The sequence below is a fragment of the Prionailurus viverrinus genome, unplaced genomic scaffold (assembly GCF_022837055.1).
Source record: "Prionailurus viverrinus isolate Anna unplaced genomic scaffold, UM_Priviv_1.0 scaffold_61, whole genome shotgun sequence".
Taxonomy (NCBI): domain Eukaryota; kingdom Metazoa; phylum Chordata; class Mammalia; order Carnivora; family Felidae; genus Prionailurus; species Prionailurus viverrinus.
In genome coordinates this window covers 590,899-618,269 of record NW_025927623.1, presented here as the reverse complement: position 1 = coordinate 618,269, position 27,371 = coordinate 590,899, and the positions used below count along the sequence as shown (strand labels likewise).

General features: G+C 46.7%; 1 protein-coding gene across 1 annotated transcript; it reads left to right on the top strand.

The window, feature by feature from the left end:
* On the top strand, window positions 1-26,156 carry LOC125159769 (uncharacterized). The gene is made up of 21 exons (XM_047848394.1): window positions 1-9; window positions 483-507; window positions 7,105-7,166; window positions 7,633-7,657; window positions 8,252-8,313; window positions 8,777-8,801; window positions 9,456-9,517; window positions 11,428-11,452; window positions 12,053-12,114; window positions 12,580-12,604; window positions 13,206-13,267; window positions 13,732-13,756; window positions 14,377-14,438; window positions 14,906-14,930; window positions 15,588-15,649; window positions 16,112-16,136; window positions 16,726-16,787; window positions 17,247-17,277; window positions 20,347-20,418; window positions 25,524-25,646; window positions 26,034-26,156. The coding sequence occupies exons 3-19, from the start codon at window positions 7,143-7,145 to the stop codon at window positions 20,391-20,393; spliced, it is 711 nt and encodes a 236-aa protein (XP_047704350.1). The 5' UTR covers window positions 1-9; window positions 483-507; window positions 7,105-7,142; the 3' UTR covers window positions 20,394-20,418; window positions 25,524-25,646; window positions 26,034-26,156.
* Window positions 26,157-27,371: the final 1,215 nt, after the last annotated feature.

The window sequence follows — 27,371 nt, the reverse complement described above, 5'->3', positions numbered from 1 at the left end:
GTTGCTGAGGTGAGCTTCCTGTCTTTCCTTGAGGAACACAAGTGCTTCCGTAGAGTCTTTGCAATCAACATCTGTTGTAAATGTGACAATGTACCGTTGAGGTGATAATGTTATTTTCCCTGTGGGGAGAAACATGTTGTCAATTTCCATGGTTGTTTCTTGCCAACTGTCCCCTTGGTCAGGGGGACATTTTCCACTGGCAGTGCCAAACCTGCTAGTAAACAGCCTCCTAGGATCTTTTTCGGCAGCCGCACTTTTTCCTTCTGGGGGAACCATTTTGTAGTCTGCATCCTCGGTGTTCTTTAGAGACACATCTCCAGGCAAAACGACTTCTGACAGGCATATTATCTTTGCTTTTGTGGCCTTTGACTCAAACACTGTGTCCCATCCTGAATCCCAAAGTCACCAAGCGAACCGAAGGATGGTACACATACTGTACATCATGATCTCACCCTGATGGTGTTTTCTTTTCTAACATTCAGGTGGCCGTAGGAGCACGAGAAGAAGGTATGTGTCCTGGAAACTGTTTCTTGCTGAGGAAAATGTTTCGGGTGAGGTGTAGGTGGGGCATTCTTGCTGTCTTCAGTCTGGAGAGTACCCGGATATCAGGGTCCTGGGGGGACAGGTGCTTGAGTGTGGGGGGGGAAAGACCGACATCCCCGGTGAAATCTATGTCCATGTTTCTGTAGTATGAGAAAGACAAGGGATTCCATCTGTGCGGTGTGATTGTGTGTGCATGAGTCTTGGGGTTGTTCTGTATCTCTGTATGTCGCATGATGGTGAGTGTGTATGCGTGCGTGCGTGCGCGCGTGCGTGTGCATTTTTGAGAGGCTCAGAGACAAAGAGACAGAGCCACACACAGGAAGAGACAGACACTGAAAGAGAGGGAGAGAGAGAGAGAGAGAGAGAGAGAGAGAGAGAGAGAGAGATGTGGGTTTGCCCAGAGATATGGGCCACTGACATTCGACAATGACCGATATCTACAATGCAGAGTCCTGGGAGGACTGGTGCTCGAGGGTGGGGGCGAAAGACCGACGTCCCAGGTGACAAACTAGGTGATGTTTCTACAGTATAAGAAAGATGCTGTATATCTTTTGTGCGGAGTAATTTTGTGTGTTGAGTCTGGGGGTTGTTCTGTATGTGGGTGTATGTCGCGGGATCGTGACAGTGTATGTCTGCGTGTGTGTGTGTTTTCTTGAGAGACACAGAGAAAAAGCCACACAGAGAAAGAGACAGACACATTTCAAGAGAGGGAGAGCGAGAGCGAGCGACAGAGAGAGAGACAGACGTGGGCTTGCCCACGAGATATGTGCCACTGACACTGAAAACTGACCAAAGTCTACATTCTCAAAAATCTCTGCGTACTGCACACTTCCAGGAATACTGCTGAGCGTGGCTCAGCAGTAACATTCCGTCCATGCAGTTGGCAAAAGCCTCCGTACGCTCTCGCCCATGTTCCTATAAGGAACAGTCCCGGAGGTATTCTTGAGCAGCACCAAGAAGATAGTGACATGTATTCTGTGTCCTCCTAGGTGTCGCTAAGGTGAAAAAGCGGCGGCCCCTTCCTGAAAGGAGGCAGCAGGCTGGTGCTGAGGTGAGCTTTCCTGTCTTTCCCTGAAGGAGCACAATTGCTTTCTTAGAGGCTTTCCAATCCACCTCTGTTGTACCTATGACAGTCTACATTTTCGAGGATACTGTTGCTTTCCCGGATGGGGACAGTGGTGAGTGGTTGCCTCTTGCCAACGGTCACCTTGGCCAGGGGGACATTGACCACTGGCAGTGCCAAACCTGGTAACAAACAGTGTCCTAGGATCTTTTCCGTCAGCAGCCATCTGTCCTGCTTGGGTGAAGAATTTTGTAGTAGGCATCCTCAGTGGTCCTGAGAGACACATCCCCAGGAGAAACAACTTCTGACAGGCATCCTATTCATTGGCTTTTGTGGCCTTCGACTCAACCGCTGAGTCCCATCTTGTATCGTAAAGACGCAAAGGGAACTGAAGAGTGGTGCCAATAGTGTATGTCATGATCTCACCCTGATGGTGTTTTCTTTCCTAACATTCAGGTGGCCGAAGGAGCACAGGACACGGGTATGTATCCCGGAAACTGTCTCTTGCTGAGAAAAATGTTTAGCTGGTGATGCAGGTGGGGCATTGTTGTTGACTTCAGTCTGGAGAGCTACCCTAATTCCAGAGGCCAGGGAGGACTGGTGCTTGTGAGTGGGGGGGAAGGACCTACGTCCCAGGTGACAAAACTATGGGATGCTTCTACACTAGGAGAAAGATAATGAATTCCTCGAGTGGGGTGTGTTTTTGTGGGCATGAGTCCCGGGGTGGTTCTGTGTGTGTGTGTGTGTGTGTGTCTGTGTGTGTGTGTGTGTGTGTCTGTGTGTCACGTGATTGTGACTGTGAATGTGTGTTGAGTGTGTTTTCTTGGGAGACACACAGACTAAGCCACACAAAATGAGACAGACACACTGCAAGAGAGACAGAGACAGAAAGACACATGTGGGTTTGCCCAGAGAACAGGTGTCACTGACACTGCACAATGATTAATGTCTACATTCTCACACACTCCTCCTACTGCACACCTCAAGGAATACTGCTGTGCACGGCTCAGCAGTCACATTTAGTCCATGCAGGTCACCGAAGCCTCAATATGCTCTGGCCCATGTTCATATCAAGGAACAGTCCCTGAGGTATACTTGAGCAGCACCAACATGGTACTGACAGGTGTTGTGGTCTTTCTAGGTGTCCCCGAGGAGGAAAGACGGCGGCCCCGTCCTGTGCCCAGTCACCAGGCTGTTGCTGAGGTGAGCTTCCTGTCTTTCCTTGAGGAACACAAGTGCTTCCGTAGAGTCTTTGCAATCAACATCTGTTGTAAATGTGACAATGTACCGTTGAGGTGATAATGTTATTTTCCCTGTGGGGAGAAACATGTTGTCAATTTCCATGGTTGTTTCTTGCCAACTGTCCCCTTGGTCAGGGGGACATTTTCCACTGGCAGTGCCAAACCTGCTAGTAAACAGCGTCCTAGGATCTTTTTCGGCAGCCGCACTTTTTCCTTCTGGGGGAACCATTTTGTAGTCTGCATCCTCGGTGTTCTTTAGAGACACGTCTCCAGGCAAAACGACTTCTGACAGGCATATTATCTTTGCTTTTGTGGCCTTTGACTCAAACACTGTGTCCCATCCTGAATCCCAAAGTCACCAAGCGAACCGAAGGATGGTACACATACTGTACATCATGATCTCACCCTGATGGTGTTTTCTTTTCTAACATTCAGGTGGCCGTAGGAGCACGAGAAGAAGGTATGTGTCCTGGAAACTGTTTCTTGCTGAGGAAAATGTTTCGGGTGAGGTGTAGGTGGGGCATTCTTGCTGTCTTCAGTCTGGAGAGTACCCGGATATCAGGGTCCTGGGGGGACAGGTGCTTGAGTGTGGGGGGGGAAAGACCGACATCCCCGGTGAAATCTATGTCCATGTTTCTGTAGTATGAGAAAGACAAGGGATTCCATCTGTGCGGTGTGATTGTGTGTGCATGAGTCTTGGGGTTGTTCTGTATCTCTGTATGTCGCATGATGGTGAGTGTGTATGCGTGCGTGCGTGCGCGCGTGCGTGTGCATTTTTGAGAGGCTCAGAGACAAAGAGACAGAGCCACACACAGGAAGAGACAGACACTGAAAGAGAGGGAGAGAGAGGGAGAGAGAGAGAGAGAGAGAGAGATGTGGGTTTGCCCAGAGATATGGGCCACTGACATTCGACAATGACCGATATCTACAATGCAGAGTCCTGGGAGGACTGGTGCTCGAGGGTGGGGGCGAAAGACCGACGTCCCAGGTGACAAACTAGGTGATGTTTCTACAGTATAAGAAAGATGCTGTATATCTTTTGTGCGGAGTAATTTTGTGTGTTGAGTCTGGGGGTTGTTCTGTATGTGGGTGTATGTCGCGGGATCGTGACAGTGTATGTCTGCGTGTGTGTGTGTTTTCTTGAGAGACACAGAGAAAAAGCCACACAGAGAAAGAGACAGACACATTTCAAGAGAGGGAGAGCGAGAGCGAGCGACAGAGAGAGAGACAGACGTGGGCTTGCCCACGAGATATGTGCCACTGACACTGAAAACTGACCAAAGTCTACATTCTCAAAAATCTCTGCGTACTGCACACTTCCAGGAATACTGCTGAGCGTGGCTCAGCAGTAACATTCCGTCCATGCAGTTGGCAAAAGCCTCCGTACGCTCTCGCCCATGTTCCTATAAGGAACAGTCCCGGAGGTATTCTTGAGCAGCACCAAGAAGATAGTGACATGTATTCTGTGTCCTCCTAGGTGTCGCTAAGGTGAAAAAGCGGCGGCCCCTTCCTGAAAGGAGGCAGCAGGCTGGTGCTGAGGTGAGCTTTCCTGTCTTTCCCTGAAGGAGCACAATTGCTTTCTTAGAGGCTTTCCAATCCACCTCTGTTGTACCTATGACAGTCTACATTTTCGAGGATACTGTTGCTTTCCCGGATGGGGACAGTGGTGAGTGGTTGCCTCTTGCCAACGGTCACCTTGGCCAGGGGGACATTGACCACTGGCAGTGCCAAACCTGGTAACAAACAGTGTCCTAGGATCTTTTCCGTCAGCAGCCATCTGTCCTGCTTGGGTGAAGAATTTTGTAGTAGGCATCCTCAGTGGTCCTGAGAGACACATCCCCAGGAGAAACAACTTCTGACAGGCATCCTATTCATTGGCTTTTGTGGCCTTCGACTCAACCGCTGAGTCCCATCTTGTATCGTAAAGACGCAAAGGGAACTGAAGAGTGGTGCCAATAGTGTATGTCATGATCTCACCCTGATGGTGTTTTCTTTCCTAACATTCAGGTGGCCGAAGGAGCACAGGACACGGGTATGTATCCCGGAAACTGTCTCTTGCTGAGAAAAATGTTTAGCTGGTGATGCAGGTGGGGCATTGTTGTTGACTTCAGTCTGGAGAGCTACCCTAATTCCAGAGGCCTGGGAGGACTGGTGCTTGTGAGTGGGGGGGAAGGACCTACGTCCCAGGTGACAAAACTATGGGATGCTTCTACACTAGGAGAAAGATAATGAATTCCTCGAGTGGGGTGTGTTTTTGTGGGCATGAGTCCCGGGGTGGTTCTGTGTGTGTGTGTGTGTGTGTGTGTGTCTGTGTGTGTGTGTCTGTCTGTCTGTGTGTCACGTGATTGTGACTGTGAATGTGTGTTGAGTGTGTTTTCTTGGGAGACACACAGACTAAGCCACACAAAATGAGACAGACACACTGCAAGAGAGACAGAGACAGAAAGATACATGTGGGTTTGCCCAGAGAACAGGTGTCACTGACACTGCACAATGATTAATGTCTACATTCTCACACGCTCCTCCTACTGCACACCTCAAAGAATACTGCTGTGCACAGCTCAGCAGTAACATTCAGTCCATGCAGGTCACCGAAGCCTCAATATGCTCTGGCCCATGTTCATATCAAGGAACAGTCCCTGAGGTATACTTGAGCAGCACCAACATGGTACTGACAGGTGTTGTGGTCTTTCTAGGTGTCCCCGAGGAGGAAAGACGGCGGCCCCGTCCTGTGCCCAGTCACCAGGCTGTTGCTGAGGTGAGCTTCCTGTCTTTCCTTGAGGAACACAAGTGCTTCCGTAGAGTCTTTGCAATCAACATCTGTTGTAAATGTGACAATGTCCCGTTGAGGTGATAATGTTATTTTCCCTGTGGGGAGAAACATGTTGTCAATTTCCATGGTTGTTTCTTGCCAACTGTCCCCTTGGTCAGGGGGACATTTTCCACTGGCAGTGCCAAACCTGCTAGTAAACAGCGTCCTAGGATCTTTTTCGGCAGCCGCACTTTTTCCTTCTGGGGGAACCATTTTGTAGTCTGCATCCTCGGTGTTCTTTAGAGACACATCTCCAGGAAAAACGACTTCTCACAGGCATATTATCTTTGCTTTTGTGGCCTTTGACTCAAACACTGTGTCCCATCCTGAATCCCAAAGTCCCCAAGCGAACCGAAGAATGGTACACATACTTTACCTCATGATCTCACCGTTATGGTGTTTTCTTTTCTATCATCCAGGTGGCTGGAGGAACACGAAAAAAAGATATGTGGCTTGCAAAGTCTTTCTTGCTGAGAAAAATGTTTCGGAGGCGGTGTAAGTGGGATATTCTTGTTGTCTCCAGTCCGGAGAGTCCCTGGATATCTGGGTCCTGGGGGAATGTTGCTTGAGTGTGGGGTAGAAAGTATGACATCCCAGGGGAAATCTATGTCCATGTTTCTACAGAGGAGAGAGATAATGTATTCTTTCTGTGCAGTGTGATTCTGTGTGCACGAATCTTGGGGTTGTTTTGTATGTGTCTGTATGTGTCATGATTGTGAGTGTGTATGCGCATGTGTGTGTGTGTATGTTTCTTTGTGTTTGTGTGTTTTCCTAGGAGACTCAGAGCCAGAGAGACAGAGCCACACACAGAAAGAGACAGACACATTGGAAGAGAGGGAGAGAGAGTGAGAGATGTGGGTTTGCCCAGAGATATAGGCCACTGACACAGGACAATGACCAACATCTACCATGCAGAGTCCTGGGAGGACTAGTGGAAAGACCGAAGTCCTAGGTGACAATCTAGGTTATGTTTCTACAGTATAAGAAAGCAACTGTATTCCTTGTGTGTGATGTAATTTTGTGTATTGACTCTGGGGGTTGTTCTGTATGTGTGTGTATGTCGCAGGATCGTGATTGTGTATGTTGTGTCTGTTTGTGTCTTTTCTTGAGAGACTCAGAGACAAAGCCACATACAGAAAGAGGCAGATACATTGAGAGAGAGAGAGAGAGAGAGAGAGAGAGAGAGATAGAGAGAGAGAGATGTGGGTTTGCCCATGAGATATGTGCCAATGACACTGAAAAATGACCAACGTCTACATTCTCAAAACTCTCTGCATACCGCACACTTCAAGGAATACTGCTGAGTGTGGCTCAGCAGTAATACTCAGTCCCTACAGGGAACAAAAGCCTCCATATGCTCTGGCCCATGTTCATGTAAGAAGAGTCCCGGAGGTAATCTTGAGCAGCACCAAGAAGATACTGACATGTGACCTGTTTCCTTCTAGATGTCCCTAAGGTGGAAGAGCTGAGGGCCCTTCGTCAAATGAGGCAGCAGGCTTTTGCTGAGGTGACTTTACCTGTCTTTCCCTGAGGAACACAAGTGCTTTCTCAGAGTCTTTCCAATCATCTTCTGTTGTAAATATGACAATGTACATTTTAGTTGGTATTGCTACTTTCCCTGCTGGGTAGAATGGTGAGTGGGTGGCTCTTGCCATTTTTAACATTGGTCAGGGGGCATTTACCACTGGCCATGCCAAAGCTTGTAAGAAAGAGTGTTATCAGCACTTTTTCATCAGCAGCAATTTTTCCTACTTGGGTGAAGAATTTTGTACTCAGCATCCAAAGTGTTCACGAGAGACACATCCACAGGAAAAACAACTTCTGACAGGCATCCTATTCATTTGCTTTTGGGGCCCTTGACTCAAGCACTGTGTGCCATCTGGTTTCCTAAAGTCAAGAGGAGAACCAAAGAGCAGTGCTATGAGTGTACATCATGGTCTCACCCTGATGGTGTTCCTTTTCTCTACATTTAGGTCCTGGCAAGAGCAATGGAATGTGGTATGTATTTTGGAATCAGTCTCTTGCTGATGAAATAATCTATATGGTCAGGACGCTGGGGCATTCCTGCTGGCCTCGTTCTGGAGAGCTACCCTGACTCTAGGTTCCTTGTAGGACCAAGGCTTTAGGAGGTAGAGAAAAGACAGATTTCCCAGGGGAAAAGCTATGCCCATGTTTACAGTGTGAGAAGACAATGTATTCACTATGTGTTGTGTGTGTGCGTGTGTGTGCGTGTGTTTGTGTATGCCCGTGTGTGTGTTTGAGAGAGACAGAAATGAGAGTCAGGGAAACACACAGAGAACAAGACACACTCATAATAGAGAGAGAGAGTGAGGTGAGAGGGAGAGAGATGTGTTTTCCCCAAGAGACATGTGCCACTGACACTGCACAAGACGAATGTTTACATTCTCAAAAAACTCCTCTTATTGCACATTTCAAGGAATAATGCTGACGGTAGCTCAGCAGTAACATTCAGTCCATGCAGGTGACCAAAGACTCAATATGCTCTGGCCCATGTTCATATCAAGCAACAGTCCATGAATTATTCTTGAGCAGCACCAACAAGGTACTGAGGTGCATTCTGTGTCCTTCTAGAAGTCCCTAAGGAGGAAACGCTGCAGGAACTTCCTGAAAGGAGACAGCAGGCTGTTGCTGAGGTGAGCTTGCCTGTTTTCCCCTGAGGAACACATGTGCTTTCTTAGATATTTCCAATCACTTCTATTGTAAATGTGACAATGTATGTTTCAGATGATATGGTTATTTCCCTGGTGGGGAGACTGGTGAGTGGTTGCCTCTTGCCAACTGTCACCTTGGTCAGGGGGACGTTTACCACTGGCAGTGCCAAACCTGGTAAGAAGCAGTGTCAAAGGATCTTTTTCCTCAGCAGCAATTTTTCCTGCTTGGTGAAGAAATTTGTAGTCGCCACCCTAGTGGTCTTGGAAGACACATCTCCAGGAAAAACAACTTCTGACAGGCATCCTATTCATTTGCTTTGGGGGACCTTTGACTCAACCACTGTGTCCCATCTTCTATCCTTGAGTCACCAAGAGAACTGAAGAGTGGTGCAAATAGCGTATATCATGATCTTACCCTGATGGTGTTTTCTTTCCTAACATTCAGGTTGCCGCAGGAGTACAGGAGAAAGGTATGTATTCTGGAAAAAAATTTCCTGCTGAGGAAAATGTTTAGATGGTGATGTAGGTGAGGAATTCTTGTTGTCTTCAGTCTGGAGAGTTACACTGATTCCAGAGTCCTGAGAGGACTTAGTCTAAGGTGGGGGGGGGGGAGGAAGACCGATGTCCCAGGTGAAAAACTATGTCCACGTTTCTACACTATGAGAAAGATAATGTATTCTTTGAGTGTGGATTGATTTTGTGTGCATGAGTCTTGGGGTTGTTCTCTATGTGTCTGTGTAGCATGACTGTTAGCGTGTGTGTGTGTGTGTGTGTGTGTGTGTGTGTGTTTCAGAGAGTCAGAAACGAGACAGTCACATTGAGAGAGAGAGAGAGAGAGAGAGAGAGAGAGAGAGAGAGAGAGGAGAGATAGCAAGAGATGTGTCCTTCCCCAGGAGATATGTGCCACTGACACTGCACAATGGCCAATGTCTACATTCTCCAAACACTCCTCATACTTCACACTTCAAGGAATACAGCTGAGCGTGGCTCAGCAGTAACACTCAGTCCATGCAGGTAACAAAAGCCTCCATCAACTCTGGCCCATGTTCATATCAAGGAACAGTCCCTGAGTTATTCTTGAGCAGCATCAACAAGGTACTGACGTGTATTCTGTGTCCTTTTAGATGTCCCTAAGGAAGAAAAGCTGCGTGCCCTTCCTGAAAGGAAGCAGAAGGCTGTGGCTGAGGTGAGCTTGCCTGTCTTTCCCTGAGGAACACAAGTGCGTACTTAGTGTCCTTCCAATCATCTTCTATTGTAAATATGACAATGTACATGGTAGATGATATTGTTACTTTTGCTGGTGGGGAGAGTGGTGAGTGGCTGCCTCTTACAAACTGTAACCCTGGTCAGGGGGATATTTACCACTGGCAGTGCCAAACCTGGTAAGAAACAGTGTTATTGGGTATTTTTCGTCAGCAGCAATTTTTCCTACATAGGTGAAGAATTTGGTAGTTGGCATCCTAATCGGTCTTGAGACACATCCCAGGGAAAAACAACTTCTGACAGGCATCCTATTCATTGGGTTTTGTGGCCTTTGACTCAACCACTGTGTCCCATCTTGTATCCGAAAGTCACCAAGAGAACCGAAGAGTGGTGCAAATACTGTATATCATTATCTCACCCTGATGGTGTTTTCCTTCCTAACATTCAGGTGGCCGTAGGAGCACGGGAGAAAGGTATGTATTCTGGAAACAGTTTCTTTCTTTTCTTTTTTTTTTTTTCAACGTTTATTTATTTTTGGGACAGAGAGAGACAGAGCATGAACGGGGGAGGGGCAGAGAGAGAGGGAGACACAGAATCGGAAACGGGCTCCAGGCTCTGAGCCATCATCCCAGAGCCTGACGCGGGGCTCGAACTCCCGGACCGCGAGATCGTGACCTGGCTGAAGTCGGACGCTTAACCGACTGCGCCACCCAGGCGCCCCAATTCTGGAAACAGTTTCTTGCTGAGGAAAATGTTTAGATGGTGATTAGGTGGGCATTCTTGTTGTCTTCAGTCTGGAGACCTACCCTGATTCCAGAGTCCTGGGAGGACTTAGTCTAAGGATGGGGGGGAAAGACCAATGTCCCAGGTGAAAAACTATGTCCATGTTTCTACACTATGAGAAAGATAATGTATTCCTTGAGTGCGGAGTGATTCTGTGTGCATGAGTCTTGGGGTTGTTCTGTTTGTGTATCTATGTCGTGTGATTGTGTGTTTGTGTGTGTGTGTGTGTTTGCTTCAGAGACTCAGAGACAGAGACACAGAAACACACACAGAAAGAGACAGTAACATTAGAGAGAGAGAGAGAGAGAGAGAGAGAGAGAGAGAGAGAGAGAGATGTGGGTTTGCCCAGGAAATATGTGACACTGACACTGCACAATGACCAGTATCTACATTCTCAAAAGACTCCTCATACTGCGCACTTCAAGGAATACAGCTGAGTGTGGCTCAGCAGTCACATTCAGTCTATGCAGGTAACCAAAGCCTCCGTATGCTCTGGCCCATGTTCATATCAAGCAACAGTCCTTGAGTTATTCTTGAGGAGGACCAACAAGGTACTGACGTGTATTCTGTGTCCTTCTAGGTGTCCCTAAGGAGGAAGAGCGGCGGCCCCTTCCTGAAAGGAGGCAGCAGGCTGTGGCTGAGGTGAGCTTGCCTGTCTTTCCCTGAGGAACACAAGTGCTGTCTTAGAGGCTTTCCAATCAACTTCTGTTGTACATATGACAGTCTACATTTTTGAGGATACTGTTACTTTCCCTGATGGGGACAGTGGTGAGTGGTTGCCTCTTGCCAACTGAAACCTTGGTCAGGGGGACATTGACCACTGGCAGTGGCAAACCTGGTAACAAACAGTGTCCTAGGATCTTTTTTGGCAGCAGCAACTTTTCCAGCTTGGGTGAAGAATTTTAGAGTCGCCATCCTAAGTGGTCTTGGCACATACATCCCAGGGGAAAAAAAACTTTTTACAGGCATACTATTCATTTGATTTGGGGACCTTTGACTCAAGCACTGTGTGCTATTTGGTTTCCTAAAATCAAGGGGAGAACCAATGTGCAGTGCTATGAGTTTATATCATGATCTCACCCTGGTGTTGTTTCCTTTCTCTACATTCAGGTCATCAAGAGAGCAATGGAATATGGTATGTATTTTGGAATCTGTCTCCTGCTGATGAAAGAATCTATATGTTCAGGAAGCTGGGGCATTCCTGATGGCATCAGTCTGGAGAGCTACCCTGAAGCCAGGGTTCTGGTAGGACAGAGGCTTGAGGGTGTGGAGAAATGACAGATTTCCCAGGGGAAACCTATGTCCATTTTTAGAGTGTGAGGAAGACAATATAATCAGTGTGTGGGGTGTGTGTGTGTACGCACAAGTGTGTTTGAGAGAGGCAGAACCTGAGGGACAGAGAAACTTACAAAGAGAATGAGACACACGAGAGAGAGATAGAGAGAGAGAGAGAGAGAGAGAGAGAGAGGAAAGAGAGAGAGAGAGAGAATGCGTGTTTCCCCGGGAGATATGTGCCACTGACACTGCACAATGTCTGATGTTTAGTGTCTCAGCAAACTCCTCCTACTGCAGACTTCAAAGATTATTGCTGAGTGAGGCTCAGCAGTCACATGCAGTCCATGCAGGTTACCAAAACCTCTGTATGGCCTGGCCCATATTCATTTCACAGAACAGTCCCTGAGTTATTCTTGAGCAGCACCAACAATGTACTGACCTGTTTTCTGTGTCCTTTTAGGAGTCACTGTGGAGAAAAAGCTGCAGTCCGTTACAGTAAGGAGGCAAAAGACTGTTGCAGAGGTGAGCTTGCCTGTCGTTCCCTGAGGCATACAAGTGCTTTCTTAGTGTCTTTCCAATCAACTTCTGTTCTAAATATGATGGTGTACATTTTAGATGATATTGTTACTTTCCCTGGTGGGGAGAGTGGGGAGTGCTTGCCTCTTGCCAACTGTAACCTTGGCCAGGGGGACACTGACCACTGGCAGTGCCAAGCATGGTAAGAGACAGTGTCAAAGGATCTTTTTTGTTCGCAGCAATATTCCCTCCTTGGGGGAAGAATTTTGCACTCTGCATCTTAAGTGTTCTTTAGACACATCCCCAGGGAAAACAACATCATACAGGCATCTTATTCATTTGCTTGTGTGGCCTTTGACTCAACCACTGTGTCCCATCTTGTATCCTAAAGTCACGAAGAGAACTCAAGAGTGGTGCAAATACTGTATATCGTGATCTCACCCTGATGGTGTTTTCTTTCCAAACATTCAGGTGGCCATAGGAGCTCGAGAAGAAGGTACGTATTCTGGAAACAGTTTCTTGCTGAGGAAAACATTTAGATGTTGATGTAGGTGGGACATACTTATTGTGTTCAATCTGGAGAGCCACCCTGATTCCAGAGACCTGGGACGTCTTAGGCCAAGTGTGTGTGTGGGGGGGTGTGATGTATTCCTTGATTGCAGAGTGATGCTGTGTGCATGAGTCTTGGTGTTGTTCTGTATGTGTCTGTATGCAGTGCAACTGTGAGTGTGTACGTGTGTGTGTGTGTGTGCGTGTGCGTGTTTACTTGAGAGCCTCACAGACAGAGACACAGAGGCACATACAGAAAGAGATAGACATATTGAAAAAAGTGAGAGAGAGACAGAGAGAGAGATGTGAGTTTCCCCAGGTGATCTGCGCCACTGACACTGCACAATGGCCAATGTCGACTTTCTCCAAAAGCTCCTCATAGTGCACACTTCAAGAAATACAGCTGAGTGTGGTCAGCAGTGACATTCAGTCCATGCAGGCACCAAAGCCTCCATATGCTGTGGCGCATTTTCTTATCAAGGATCACTCCCTGCGGTATTCTTGAGCATTACAGACAACGTACTGACATGTATTCTTTATGCCTCTAGGTGCTTGTAAGGAGGAAAATGTGTGGGCCGTTCCTGTCAGGAGACACCAAGGTGTTGCTGAGGTGAACTTGCCTGTCTTTGCCTATGGAAGACACGTTGATTACTTAGTGTACCTCCAGTCATATTCAGTGCCATAGGACTATGTACATTTTACATGATAGCATTCAATTCCGTGGTAGACAGATTGGTGAGTGGTTGTCCCTTGCCAACTGTAACTTGATCCAGAGGACATTAACCACTGGCAATGCCAATCCTGCTAAGAAACAGTGTCATAGGATCTTTCCTGAGCATCAATTTTTCCTGCTTGGGTGAGGAAGTTTGTAGTCGGCACCCTAAATGGTCTTCAGAGACACATCCCCAGGAAAAAACAACTTCAGACAGGCATCCTATTCATTTGTTTTTGGGGACCTTTGACTCAAGCACTGTGTGCATCTGGTTTCCTAAATTCCAGAGGAGAACCAAAGACCAGTGCAATGCGTGTTCATCATGGTCTGACCCTGATGGTGTTTCTTTTCTCTACATGCAGGTTGCCGCGGGACAAACAGGATATGGTATGTACTTTGGAATCAGTCCCCTGCTGATAAAATAATCTAGGTGGTCAGGAAGATGGGGCATTCCTGCTGGCATCAGTCTGGGGAGCTACCCTGACTCCAGGTTCCCTGTAGTACAGAGGCTTGAAGGTGTGGGGAAAAGACAGATTGCCCAGGGGAAAACCTGCGTCCATGTTTACAGTGTGAGGAAGACAATGTATTCACTGTGTGTGTGTGTGTGTGTGTGTGTGTGTGTGTGTGAGTGCATGTATGTTTGAGTCAGACAGAAACTCAGGGACAGGGAAGGAGACAGGGAAACACACCAAGAGAAAGAGACACACACATTCATTAGAGAGATGGAGAGAGACACAGAGAGAGAGGAGAGACAGCGAGAGGTGTGCCCTTCCCTAGGAGATATGTGCCACTGACACTGCACAATAATCAATGTCTACATTCTCAAACAACTCCTCAAACTGCACACTTCAAGGAATACTGCTGAGCGTGGCTCAGCAGCAACCTTCAGTCCATGCAGGTAACAAAAGCCTCCGTACGCTCTGGCCCATGTTCATATCACGGAACAGTCCCTGAGTTTTCTTGAGCAGCACCAACAATGTACTGACGTGTGTTCTGTGTCCTTCTAGGTGTCCCTGAGGAGGAAAAGATGTGGGCCGTTCCTGTCAGGAGGCAGCAGGATGTTGCTGAGGTGAGCTTGCCTGTCTTTCCCTGAGGAACACAAGTCATTTCTTAGTGTCTTTCCAATCAACGTCTGTTGTAAATCGGACAATGTACTTTTTAGATGATATTGTTACTTTCCGGGGTGTGGAGTGTGGAGTATGGGTGCCTCTTGCCAAATGTAACCTTGGCAGGGGGACATTCACCACTGGCAGTGCTAAACCTGGTCATAAACAGTGTCAAAGGATCTTTTTCGTCAGCAGCAATTTTTCCTGCTTGGGTGAGGAATTTTTTAGTCAGCATCCTCAGTGATCTTCAGAGACACATCCCCAGGAAACAACAACTTCTGACGGGCATGCTATTCATTTGCTACTGGGGACCTCTGACTCAAGCACTGTGTGCCATCTGGTTCCTAAAGTCCATAGGAGAGTGAAAGCCCAGTGCAATGAGAGTTCATCATGATCTGACCCTGATGGTGTTTCTTTTCTCTACAATCAGGTGGCCGCGGGAGCAACAAAATATGGTATGTATTTTGGAAGCAGTCCCCTGCTGATGAAATGATCTATGTGGTCAGGAAGTTGGGATATTCCTGCTGGCATCAGTCTGGAGAGCTACCCTGACTCTAGGTTCCCTGTAGGACAGAGGCGTGAGGGTGTGGAGAAAAGATAGATTTCCCAGGGGACAACCTATATCCATGTTTGCAGTGTGAGGAAGACAATGTATTCACTATGTGTTGTGTTTCTGTGTGTGTGCGTGGGGGTCTGAGGGTGACAGAAACTGAAAGACAGAGAAAGAGACAGGGAAACACATAAAGAGAAAGAGACACATGCTTTCATGAGACAGAGAGAGAGGAGAGAGTGAGAGGGAGAGAGAGAGGGGGGAGACAGAGAGAGAGACAGAGAGAGAGAGACAGACAGAGAGAGATTGGGGGGGGGGGTGTATCCCCAGGGGATATGTGTCACTGACCCTGCACAATGCTCAATGTCTAGTTTCTCAACAAAACTCCTCATACTGCACACTATACGGATTATTGCTGAGTGTGGCTCAGCAGTAACATTCAGTCCATGCAGGCAACCAAAGCCTCCATAGGCTGTGGTGCATTTTCTTACCAAGGATCACTCCCTGTTGTATTCTTGAGCATTACCGACAGCGTACTGACATATATTCTGTATGCTTCTAGGTGTCCCTAAGGAGGAAACTATGTGGGCTGTTCCTGTCAGGAGACACCAAGGTGTTGCTGAGGTGAACTTGCCTGTCTTTGCCTATGGAAGACAAGTTGATTACTTAGTGTATCTCCAGTCATATTCGGTGCCATAGGACTATGTACATTTTACATGATTGCATTCAATTCCGTGGTAGGGAGATTGGTAAGTGGTTGTCTCTTGCCAACTGTAACTTGATCCAGAGGACATTAACCACTGGCAATGCCAATCCTGCTAAGAAACACTGTCATAGGATCTTTCCTGAGCATCAATTTTTCCTGCTTGGGTGAGGAGTTTGTAGTTGGCACCCTGAATGGTCTTCAGAGACACATCCCCAGGAAAAACAACTTCAGATAGGCATCCTATTCATTTGTTTTTGGGGACCTTTGACTCAAGCACTGTGTGCATCTGGTTTCCTAAAGTCCAGAGGAGAACCAAAGACCAGTGCAATGCATGTTCATCATGGTCTGACCCTGATGGTGTTTCTTTTCTCTACATTCAGGTTGCCGCGGGACAAACAGAATATGGTATGTACTTTGGAATCAGTTCCCTGCTGATGAAATAATCTATGTGGTCAGGAAGTTGGGATATTCCTGCTGGCATCAGTCTGGAGAGCTACCCTGACTCCAGGTTCCCTGTAGGACAGAGGCTTGAGGGTGTGGGGAAAAGACAGATTGCCCAGGGGAAAACCTGTGTCCATGTATACAGTGTGACAAAGACAATGTATTCACTGTGTGTGTGTGTGTATTGCTGAGTCAGACAGAAACTGAGAGACAGGGAAGGAGACAGGGAAACACACTAAGAGAATGAGACACACACATTCATTAGAGAGACAGAGAGAGAGACACAGAGGGAGGAGAGACAGCGAGAGATGTGTCTTGCCCCAGGAGATATGTGCCACTGACACTGCACAATAACCAATGTCTACATTCTGAAAAAAACCCTCCTACTGCACATTTCAATGATTATTGCTGAGTGTGGCTCAGCAGTAACCTTCTGTCCATGCAGGTAAGGAAATCCGCCGTATGCTCTGCCCATGTTCCTATCAAGGATAAGTCCCTGAGCTTTCTTGAGCAGTACTAACAATGTCCTGATGTGTGTACTGTGTCCTTCTAGGTGTCCCTGTGGAGGAAAAGATGTGGGCTTTTCCTGTAAGGACGCACCAGGCTGTTGGTGAGGTGAGCTGGCCTGTCTTCCCTTGAGGAACACAATTACTTTCTTAGTGTCTTTCCAATCAACTTCTGTTGTAAATTTGACATTATACATGGTAGATGATATTGTTACTTTCCTTGGCGGGGAGAGTGGTGAGTGCTTGTCTCTTGCCAACTGTTATTGGTGAGGGGGACATTTACCAGTGGCAGTGCCAAACCTGGTGATAAATAGTGTGTTAGGATTAATTTTATCAGAAGCAATTTTCCCTGCTTGGGTGAAGAATTTTAGAGTCTCTATACTAAGTGAACTTGAGAGACACATCCCCCAGAATATATAACTTCTGACAGGCATCCTATTCGTTTGCTTTTGTGGCCTTTGACTCAACCACTGTGTTCCCTATTGGATCCTAATATCACCAATATCTAAAGAGTGGTGCAATCAGTGTGCCTCACCTTCTTACCCTTGTGCTGTTTTCTTTTCTATAGTTTCCTGTGGTCTCTGGAACCATGGAGAATGGTAGGTATTCAGGAATCAATCATTTGCTGTCTTTAGTCAGGGGAGTGCTTCTGATTTTGGGTTTCCATTGAAAGGAGGATCACAGACGTAGTCACAAAGCGATTTGTCGAAGGGTAAACCATGTTCATGTGTTTACAGGCACTCGTGTGGCATTCAGGTAGTGAGTTTCTGTGCGTGGAGATTGGGTGAGTCTCTTTGTGAACTGACAAGTGTGTGAAGTGAGCATGTATGTGCTTGTATGTGGTCTCTGTGTGAGAAGTTTATGTTCCTCTAGATTAACATGTCCCTAAAGAGCACAGTTGCTGGTGTGAACTTTGCCATTCATAAGAAAAATCCCATCACCGAGCTTCATGATGTGTGTCTGTATGTCAAAGGATATAAATACGGACAATTTAAATATAGTTAGTATATTATACACCAAATATAGCTTGTTTAGGCTGAAAAAAGTCCTATTAATAGCCAGGAAAACATTCACAGGATTCTGAACGGGAAATATGTTTTCAGAATCCATAGGATTCTGTGAATCAAGACTTCAGTTCAAGGTAGACCTCAACTCTGAGGAGGCTGTTTCATTGCCTTCAGGGCACTTGGATCGATCCTGATTAAGGAGAAGGAGCCCTAATGGTATCTAATTGGACTCTGAGGAAAGGAAGCTTATGGAAGTGATGAATTATGGAGGGGTTGGCACGGGCTGTGGGGATGGGGGCTGGACGGGGAGACGAGGCCCTTTAACCCCCAATTCCTAGCACTTTCTCTCACGCCTCTACTTTCTGAGGCAGACCCTGAATTTCTAGGCTGAGGTTGTCATCAGTAATAATTTCAGTCCTTGCTCCTGATCCTCCTTGTGTGGGGCACCCGCCAGTGCTGAGACTAGAGTGATCACAGAGTCCGTGCTCCATCATACTTCAGCAGTAAAGGGATAACTGCCCCAGGGTTACTGCCTTCCTGCCCCTCCTATCCTTTCTAAAAAGGAGATTCAAGGAGCCTGAGAAGGAATCCTCCCCCTCTTAGCTGGACGGCTGGGGCAGGTGGCCCCTGGTGCAGGCATATGCCACACCCAGTTCTGGAGGGCATCTGAGAAGAGGATCCTCCAGCTTCTAGAAATCCTTTCTTTCAAGCTCTTAGTGTCCCAGGGGTGTGGAAGATAATGCCTGCTGTGTGTGGTCAAATGCAGGAATGAAACCAGCAGCCAGGCTCTAAGGATCCTTGCTCCTTCAAATACTTCAGCCTGAAAGGGTGAGAGCACGGTCCAGGGTCGTGGACTAGATGTTAAGCGGGAAATATTGAGGGGTTGCAGAGGGAAGACACGAAGGACATCCAGGCTATGTGAGGGTGGGAGGGGACACCACGGTGGCAGGATTATTTGAATCAGTGTAGCATCAGCACCTGGGCCCAGCCTTGTCCTCACCGAGGATGACATTTGGGCTCCTTCTGGGTGGGATGAGGCAGGATGAGCCGGCATGCCGGGTGAGGGTACCGTATGGACATCTTCCTAAAAGCCTGGGGAGAGGGGCGTCCTTCCTGTGCCAGCCTCTTCTCCACCTACCAGACACTTTCATTGGTGGACACTGGGGAGGAGCAGACAATGGAGTCAGGTCTCCTGTTCTCCCACCTGGGACACGCCAGCAGGGATGGAACCAGGGTCAGGCCAGACACAAGTACGTTTCCAGGCCTGATCCACCTGGCCAGGAGGGACCAGTTTTCACTTTTCACCTGCTTCTGGCCATCACCTGACAGCCAGTCCTTGTCTACACACTATTGGCCAAGGGTTGTCTGGCTGGAAACACATTCATACAAAAGGGATCTCATCCCATGTGACCAGGGCAGCTGTAGAACATTCTAGTTGCAGAGGAGGTGAGAGGGGCACAGGCTCCAGTGCACAGGGAGCTCAGCAAAGTGGTGGGGGCTGATCCCAGAGTGGAGGTGGTCCTTGCTGTGCTCTTTCCTGGCCCGAGGACATCGGTGTGAGAGTTTGTCTGAAAGGTATGGGAACTGACAGGTCCAAATACTGTCTCTGACCTTCCTTCCACTCACGGGCACAGGAGCCATAGCTCTGGATGGTCACTGCAAGGGCACCGACAGCCTCTCTGTCATTGCTCGTCCCCCAGGGGCTCAGCCCTAGGCAGCCCATGTTTGGCCCCAATAAGCGCCTGCTGTTCACAGCCTTGGGCTGGGAACTAGTTTAGGGGCAGAAAGGTCCCTCCTCAGCTCACCCAGGCCTGTTGGGCCCCACACTATGCTAGCTGTCTGCCCAGGCACTGGTCCAGATCAGAATGAGAAGGGTGGGCTCCTGAAGACAGTGAGGTACTCCCCCTCTGCCCCGCCGCTCTGATTACACCCAGCATGAGTGTGGGGGTGTCATGCTCTTCACTCTGTTTATAATGTGCCCCTGCTGGGATTCCCCTAAGACCTGGGTGTTGACCTTCCATTCTAAGTGTCCCCAGGGCCTCACGCAGTGGCTGCCACATACGCATGAGCCCAGGGAGAACCTACCAAGGAATGGTCAGCTCAGGCCAGCAAGCTCCTCTGCAGAAACCTCCAGGACTGGGAGGTCACGTCTTCCTCATGTGTACATCCTAAAGCTGTGCTATCCAGGGCAGCAGCCACTTGCCACATAGCCATTAGCCGCCCTAGCCACGTTTCTGGTGCCCGGGAGACGCATGTTTACAACGCAGAACATTTCCACCCTCACAGAGGGTTCTTCTGGGCAGCTGCTCTGAGCCGGGCACAGGGTCTGCTCGTGGAACCCGCCAAACCCTATGTCTGTCTGTAACAGTTGGAATGTCAGGTTGCGCAGGTGGCACCTTCTTGCGAGGGTGAGAGCTATCGTGATCCACTGCAGCTGGGGAAGTACCAGATGAAGGGGGATCCTTTCTCTTGCTTGAAGGTTTGCAACTGTGGTCAATGCCTTGTGGAAGGGCTCTGCCTTTGCCAAGCCCAGGGAAGGTCTGAGGACCCAGAGGAAGGGCAAGTGATGCCGGCTGAGCCAGCATGGCCTCACAGGGAGTTGCAGGAATGGTGGAGCCCCTGTCTCTAATAACCTGCTTGCTCATGCTTGTGTCTCTAAAGATTGGGTGTTGGAGAGCCTGTCTGACTCTGGAACCGATGATGAATAGTCGTCAGATAGGGAACTGCACTCAGGTAGGAATCAATGGGAGAGGGTTTCTGGGAACAGCTGGCTTATACCTGCTGCTTTGTAGACTTAGAATGGGAGGTATGAAATCAGAAAGACAAAGCAAGGATGTGCGAAGCCTTGTTTTGTTCTTTTAATATAATAGTAGCGTCTTTTAATAGAATAGATGTGTTCTCCCTCTGGGCTTTGAATGTACTCTGTCTGTAACCATCTTTTTAAAGTTTTTTTTTTAAACCAAGTTGGTTAACATATAGTGTAATAATGGTTTCAGTAATAGAATTTAGTGACTTATCACTTCCATAGAACACCCAGTGGTCATCCGCACCAAGTGCCCTCCCTAATGCTCATCACCTATTTAGTACATCCCTCTACCCAACACCCTTCTAACAACCCTCAGTGTGTGAAGAGTTAATCAGTCACTTATGGACTGTCTTCATCTCTGTTTTTACCTTATTTTTCCTTCCATTCTCCTATGTTCATCTGTTTTGTTAGATTCCACACATGAGTGAAATCATATGATATTTGTCTTTCTCTGACTGACTTAATTTGCTTACCATAACACATTCTAGTTGCATCCACGTTGTTGCAAAAGGCAAGATTTCATTCTTTTGGATCATGGAATAATATTCTATTCTATGTAGAGAGATAGATAGATAGATAGATAGATATAGATATAGATATAAAAATAGGTATCTATATATAGACAGATATATATATATCTATATATTCCTTATCCATTCATCAGTCACTGGACACCTTGGCTCCTTCCATAATTTGGCTATTATTGACAGTGCCATTATAAACACTGGGGTGCATGTGCCCCTTTGAGTCAGCACTCCCGTATCCTTTGGATAAATATCTAATCATGCAATTGCTAGGACGTAGGGTAGCTCTCTTTGTAATTTTTTTGCAGACCTCCATACTATTTTCCGGAGTGGCTGCACTAGTTTGCATTCCCACCAACAGGCAAAAGTGTTCCCCCTTCTCCGCATCCTCGCCAACATCTATTGTTACCTGCGTTGTTAATTTGAGCCATGCTGACGGTGTGAGGTGGTATCTCATTCTGCTTTTGATTTGTATTGCCCTGATGATGACTGCTGTTGAGCCTCTTTTCATGTGTCTGTTAGCCATCTGGTTGTCTTCTTGGGAGAAACGTCTGTTCATGTCTTTTGACCATTTCTTCCCTGAATTCCTTGTTTTTTGGGTGTTGAGTCTGCTAGTTCTTTACAGATGTTGGAAACTAACCCTTTATCTGATATGTCCTTTGCAAATACCTTCTCTGATTCCACCAGTTTTGTTGGTTGTTTCCGTTGCCGTGCAGAAGCTTTTTTTCATCTTGATGAGGTCCCAAGAGTTTTGTTTTTGTTTGTTTGTTTTGTTTTTGTTGTTGGCTTTTGTTTCCTTTCTCTCCTGAAACATGTCTATCAAGATGTTGCTGTGGCTGAGGTCAAGAGGTTGTTGCCTGTTTTCTCCTCTAGGATTGTGATGGTTTTCTGTCTCACATGTAGCTCTTTCATCCATTTTGAGTTCATTTTTGTGTATAGTAGGTAAGCGGTCCCATTGCATTCTTCTGCATGTCACTATCCTGTTTTCCCAATACCATTTGCTGAAGAGACTGTCTTTTTCCATTGGATATTCTTTCCTCTTTTGTCAAAGATGACTTGGCTATACACTTGTGAGTCCATTTCTGGGTTCTCTATTCTGTTCCATTCATGTATGTCTCTGTGTTCGTGCCAGTACCATACTCTCTTAGTGATTATAGCATTGTAACATAGCTTGAGGTCTGGAATTGTGATGCTTCCATGTTTGGTTTTCTTTTTCAACATCACTTGAACTATTCGGGGTCTTCTCTGGTTCCACACATATTTTAGAATTGTTTGTTCTAGCTCTGTGGAGAATGCTAATGTTACTTGATAGGGACTGCATTGAGGCTGTAGATTGCTTTGGGGAGTATCAACGTTTGAACAGTATTTTTTCTTCCAATCCATGAGCGTGGAATGCCATTCCAATTCTTTGTGTCTTCTTCAATTTCTTCATCAGCTCTCAATACTTTTTAGCGTACAGATCTTTTACCTCCTTGGATACATTTCTTCCTATGTATCTTATGGTTTGGGATGCAATTGTTAATGGGACAGATTCCTTAATTTCTCTTCCTTCTGCTTCATTATTGGTGTATAGAATGCAATTGATTTCTGTACATTGGTTTCATATCCTGTGACTTTGCTGAATTCATGTAACGGTTCTAGCAGTTGTTTGGTGGAGTCTTTTCTTTTTTAAAGATGAAATTCATTGTCAAATTGGTTTCCATACAACACCCAGTGCTCATCCCGAAAGGTGCCCTCCTCAAAGCCCATCACCCACTTTCCCCTCCCTCCCACCCTCCATCAACTCTCAGTTTATCCTCAGTTTTAAAGGGTCTCTTATGGTTTGACTCCCTCCCTCTCTAACTTTTTTTTCCTTCCCCTCCCCCATAGTCTTCTGTTAAGTTTCTCAGGATCCACATAAGAGTAAAACATATGGTATCTGTCTTTCTCTGGATAACTTATTTCACTTAGCGTAACACTCTCCAGTTCCATCCACGTTGCTACAAAAGGTCATATTTCATTCTTTCTCATTGCCAAGTAGTATTCCACTGTGTATATAAACCACAGTTTCTTTATCCATTCACCAGTTGATGGACATTTAGGCTCTTTCCATAATTTGGCTATTGTTGAAAGTGCTGCTAGAAACATCGGGGTACAAGTGCCCCTATGCATCAGCACTCCTGTATCCCTTGGGTAATTCCTAGCAGTGTTCTTCCTGGGTCATAGGGTAGATCTATCTTTACGTTTTTGAGGAACCTCCACACTGTTTTCCAGAGTGGCTGCACCAGTGTGCATTCCCACCAACAGTGCAAGAGGATTCCCATTTCCCCGCATCCTGTCCAGCATTCTATAGAGGTCTCTGGATGTGTTCACTTTAGCCACTCTGACTGTCGTGAGGTGGTATCTCAGTGTGGTTTTGATTTGTATTTCCCTGATGAGGAGTGGTGGCATTGAGTATCTTTTCATGTGCCTGTTGGCCATCTGGATGTCTTCTTTGGAAAAGTGTCTATTCACGTCTTCTGCCCACTTCTTCGCTGGAGAATGTGTTTGTTGGGTGTGGAGTTTGGGGAGTTCTGTATGGATTTTGGAAACTAGCCCTTTGTCTGATATGTCATTTGCAAATATCTTTTCCTATTCCATCGGTTGCCTTTTAGTTTTGTTGACTGTTTCCTTTGCAGTGTAGAAGCTTTTCATCTTGATGAGGCCCCAATAGTTCATTTGTGCTTTTAATTCCCTTGCCTTTGGAGATGTGTCAAGGAAGAAATTGCTGCAGCTGACTTCAGAGCGGTTTTTTCCTGCTTACTCCTCTAGGGTGTTGACGGTTTCCTGTCTCACATTCAGGTCCTTTATCCATTCTGAGTTTATTTTTGTGAATGGTGTAAGACAGTTCTCTAGTTTCATTCTTCTGCATGTCGCTGTCCAGTTCTCCCAGCACCATTTGTTAAAGAGACTGTCTTTTTTCCATTGGATATTCTTTCCTGCTTTGTCAAAGATGAGTTGGCCATACATTTGTGGGTCCAATTCTGGAGTCTCTATCCTATTCCATCGGTCTATGTGTCTGTTTTCGTGCCAATACCATACTGTCTTGATGATTACAGTTTTGTAGTAGAGGCTAAAGTCTGGGATTGTGATGCCTCCCGCTTCGGTGTTCTTCTTCAATATTACTTTGGCTATTCGGGGTCTTTTGTGGTTCCATACAAATTTTAGGATTGCTTGTTCTAGCTTGGAGAAGAATGCTGGTGCAATTTTGATTGGAATTGCTTTGAATATGTAGATTGCTTTGGGTAGTATTGACATTTTAACAACTTTATTCTTCCAATCCATCAGCATGGAATGTTTTTCCATTTCTTTGTATCGTCTTCAATTTCCTTCATAAGCATTCTATAGTTTTCAGCATACAGATCTTTGACATCTTTGGTTAGGTTAATTCCTAGGAATTTTATGATTCTTGGTGCCATTGTGAAAGAAATCAGTCACTTTATTTGTCTTTCTGTTGCTTCATTATTAGTGTATAACAATGCAACTGATTTCTGTACATTAATTTTCTATCCTGCGACTTGGCTGAATTCATGTGTCAGTTCTAGCAGGCTTTTGGTGGAGTCTGTTGGGTTTTCCATGTAGAATATCATGTCATCTGCAAAAAGTGAAAGCTTGACTTCATCTTTGCCAATTTGGATGCCATTGATTTCCTTTTGTTGTCTGATTGCTGATGCTAGCACTTCCAACACTATGTTAAACGACAGTGGTGAGAGTGGACATCCCTGTGGTGTTCCCGATCTCAGGGGGAAAGCTCTCAGTTTTTCCCCATCGAGGATGATATTAGCTGTCAGCTTTTCATAAATAGCTTTTAGGATGTTTAAGTATGTTCCTTCTGTCCCAACTTTCTCAAGGTTTTTCTTTATTAAGAAAGCATGCTGGTCTTGTCAAATGCTTTTTCTGCGTCGATTGACAGGACCATATGGTTCGTATCTTTTCTTTTATTAATGTGATGTATCCCATTGATTCATTTGCAAATGTTGAACCAGCCCTGCAGCCCAGGAACGAATCCCACTTGATCATGGTGAATAATTCTTTTTGTACGCTGTTGAATTCGATTTGCTAGTATCCTGTTGAGAATTTTTGCATCCATATGCATCAGGGATATTGGCCTGTAGTTCTCTTTGTTTGCTGCGTCTCTGTCTGGTTTGGGAATCAAAGTGATGCTGGCTTCATAGAATGAGTCTGGAAGCTTTCCTTCCCCTTTCTATATTTTGGGACAGCTTGAGAAGGATAGATATTATCTCTGCTTTAAATGGCTGATAGAATTCCCCAAGGGAAGCCATCTGGTCCTGGACTCTTATTTGTTGGGAGATTTTTGATAACTGATCCAATTTCTTCGCTGGTTATGGGTCTGTTCAAGTTTTCTATTTCTTCCTGTTTGAGTTTTGGAAGTGTGTGGGTGCTGAGGAATTTGTCCATTTCTTCCGGGTTGTCCCGTTTGTTGGCCTATAATTTTTCATAGTATTCCCTGATAATTGCTTGTATTTCAGAAGGATTGGTTGCTGATCGCTTAGATTCCACCCACATCTGCCTAATTTACCCCAATAACCACCAGAAGCCTAGCAGAACAGACTCTCCGGAGCCAAGCATAGACGAGAGGCCCACGGAAGAGGGTAGGAAGGGTGGAGAGGCGGTGCGCGCTACACGTATTGGCGGGAGGGAGCCAGAGCGGTGGAGGGGCAGCCAGCACACCCGGCAAGGAGGAGCCCCTGAGTCTGGCTTGCAAAAGCGGAGGGGCCGGATGGAGTGTGTTCTGACAGCCAGTGGGACTTAACATCTGGAATGTTATAAGTCAATTGCTATGCTCGGAGAGCGGGAGGGAGAGTTGTTGAGCCCCGGACAACAGAGCTCAGCTTGGCGGGGAACAAAGGCGCCCGAAGCGCCATCTCCCTCGCCCACCCCCCAGCCAAAATCCCAAAGGGAGCCAGTTCCCGTCACGGAACTTGCTTGCACCCGCAAACACCCAATGCTGTGCTTATGCGGATCCATCCCTCCGACAGGTCTGCCTCCCTCCCGTTGCCACTAGGCCCCTCCAAAGCGGACCACCGAAGGCAAAGCGAGCTGAGCCTGCACCTCCCGCCCCTGTGCACCTTGCAGACCCACCCCGGCTAATACGCCAGATCCCATCGAAGCAGCACCACAAGCCTGGCAGTGTGCAAGTAGCCCAGACAGAGGCCACACCACTCCACAGTGAGTCCTGCTCCTGGGAGAGGGGGAGATAAGGTACAGGCCAGTCTGACTGTGGCCTCAGCGGTGGGCTGGGGGCAGACATCAGGTCTGACTGCGGCCCCGCCCACCAACTCAAGATACTCCAGACAGCACAGAGGAAGAGCCCTGCAGTTCCGCGCCACTCCAGGGACTATCCAAAATGACGAAACGGAGGAATTCTCCTCAAAAGAAACTCCAGGAAGTAGCGCCAGCTTACGAACTGATCAAACACGATGTAAGCAATAGAGCAGAAAATGAATGCAAAATAATAGCCATAAAATTAATTGCTGGGCTTGACAAAAGTATAGAGGCCAGCAGAGAATCTATTACTACAGAGATCAAGGGACTAAGAAACAGTCAGGAGGAGCTAAAAAATGCTATAAGCGAGCTGCAAAATAAAATGGAGGTGACTACAGCTCGGACTGAAGAGGCAGAGGAGAGAATAGGTGAATTAGAAGATAAAATTATGGAAAAAGAAGAAGCTGAGAAAAAGAGAGATAAAGAAACATGGCCACTTTGAAATGGTCTTACCGCTCTGCTTCTTTGAAGAATTCTTACTTCTTTCATAATTCTTCCTGAGAAGGACACGAAGTTGGGGTCAAATTTCAAATCCCAAAGTTGGAGTTCCTTTTGTGCACTCTTATTTCTGAAAGTTAAAATTTCCACAAATCAATCCAAATGAAATAAGCAGAGGCAATGATCCACTTATAAAATTCTCCTCTAGGGGCGCCTGGGTGGCGCAGCCGGTTAAGCGTCCGACTTCAGCCAGGTCACGATCTCGCGGTCCGGGAGTTCGAGCCCCACGTCGGGCTCTGGGCTGATGGCTCGGAGCCTGGAGCCTGTTTCTGATTCTGTGTCTCCCTCTCTCTCTGCCCCTCCCCCGTTCATGCTCTGTCTCTCTCTGTCCCAAAAATAAATAAAAAACGTTGAAAACAAAATTTAAAAAAATAATAATAAAATAAAATAAAATAAAATTCTCCTCTAATCTAACGATGTCTTCTATCGTCCTCTGTGCTGACATGGTACCCTGAAATCATGATGTCTTCGCTCTGACATTTGCCTAGGGTCTTAGGATCTTTCTATATCATTCTCCCCCTCCAGACTTCCCCTAACTTTGCACTGACAGAAAA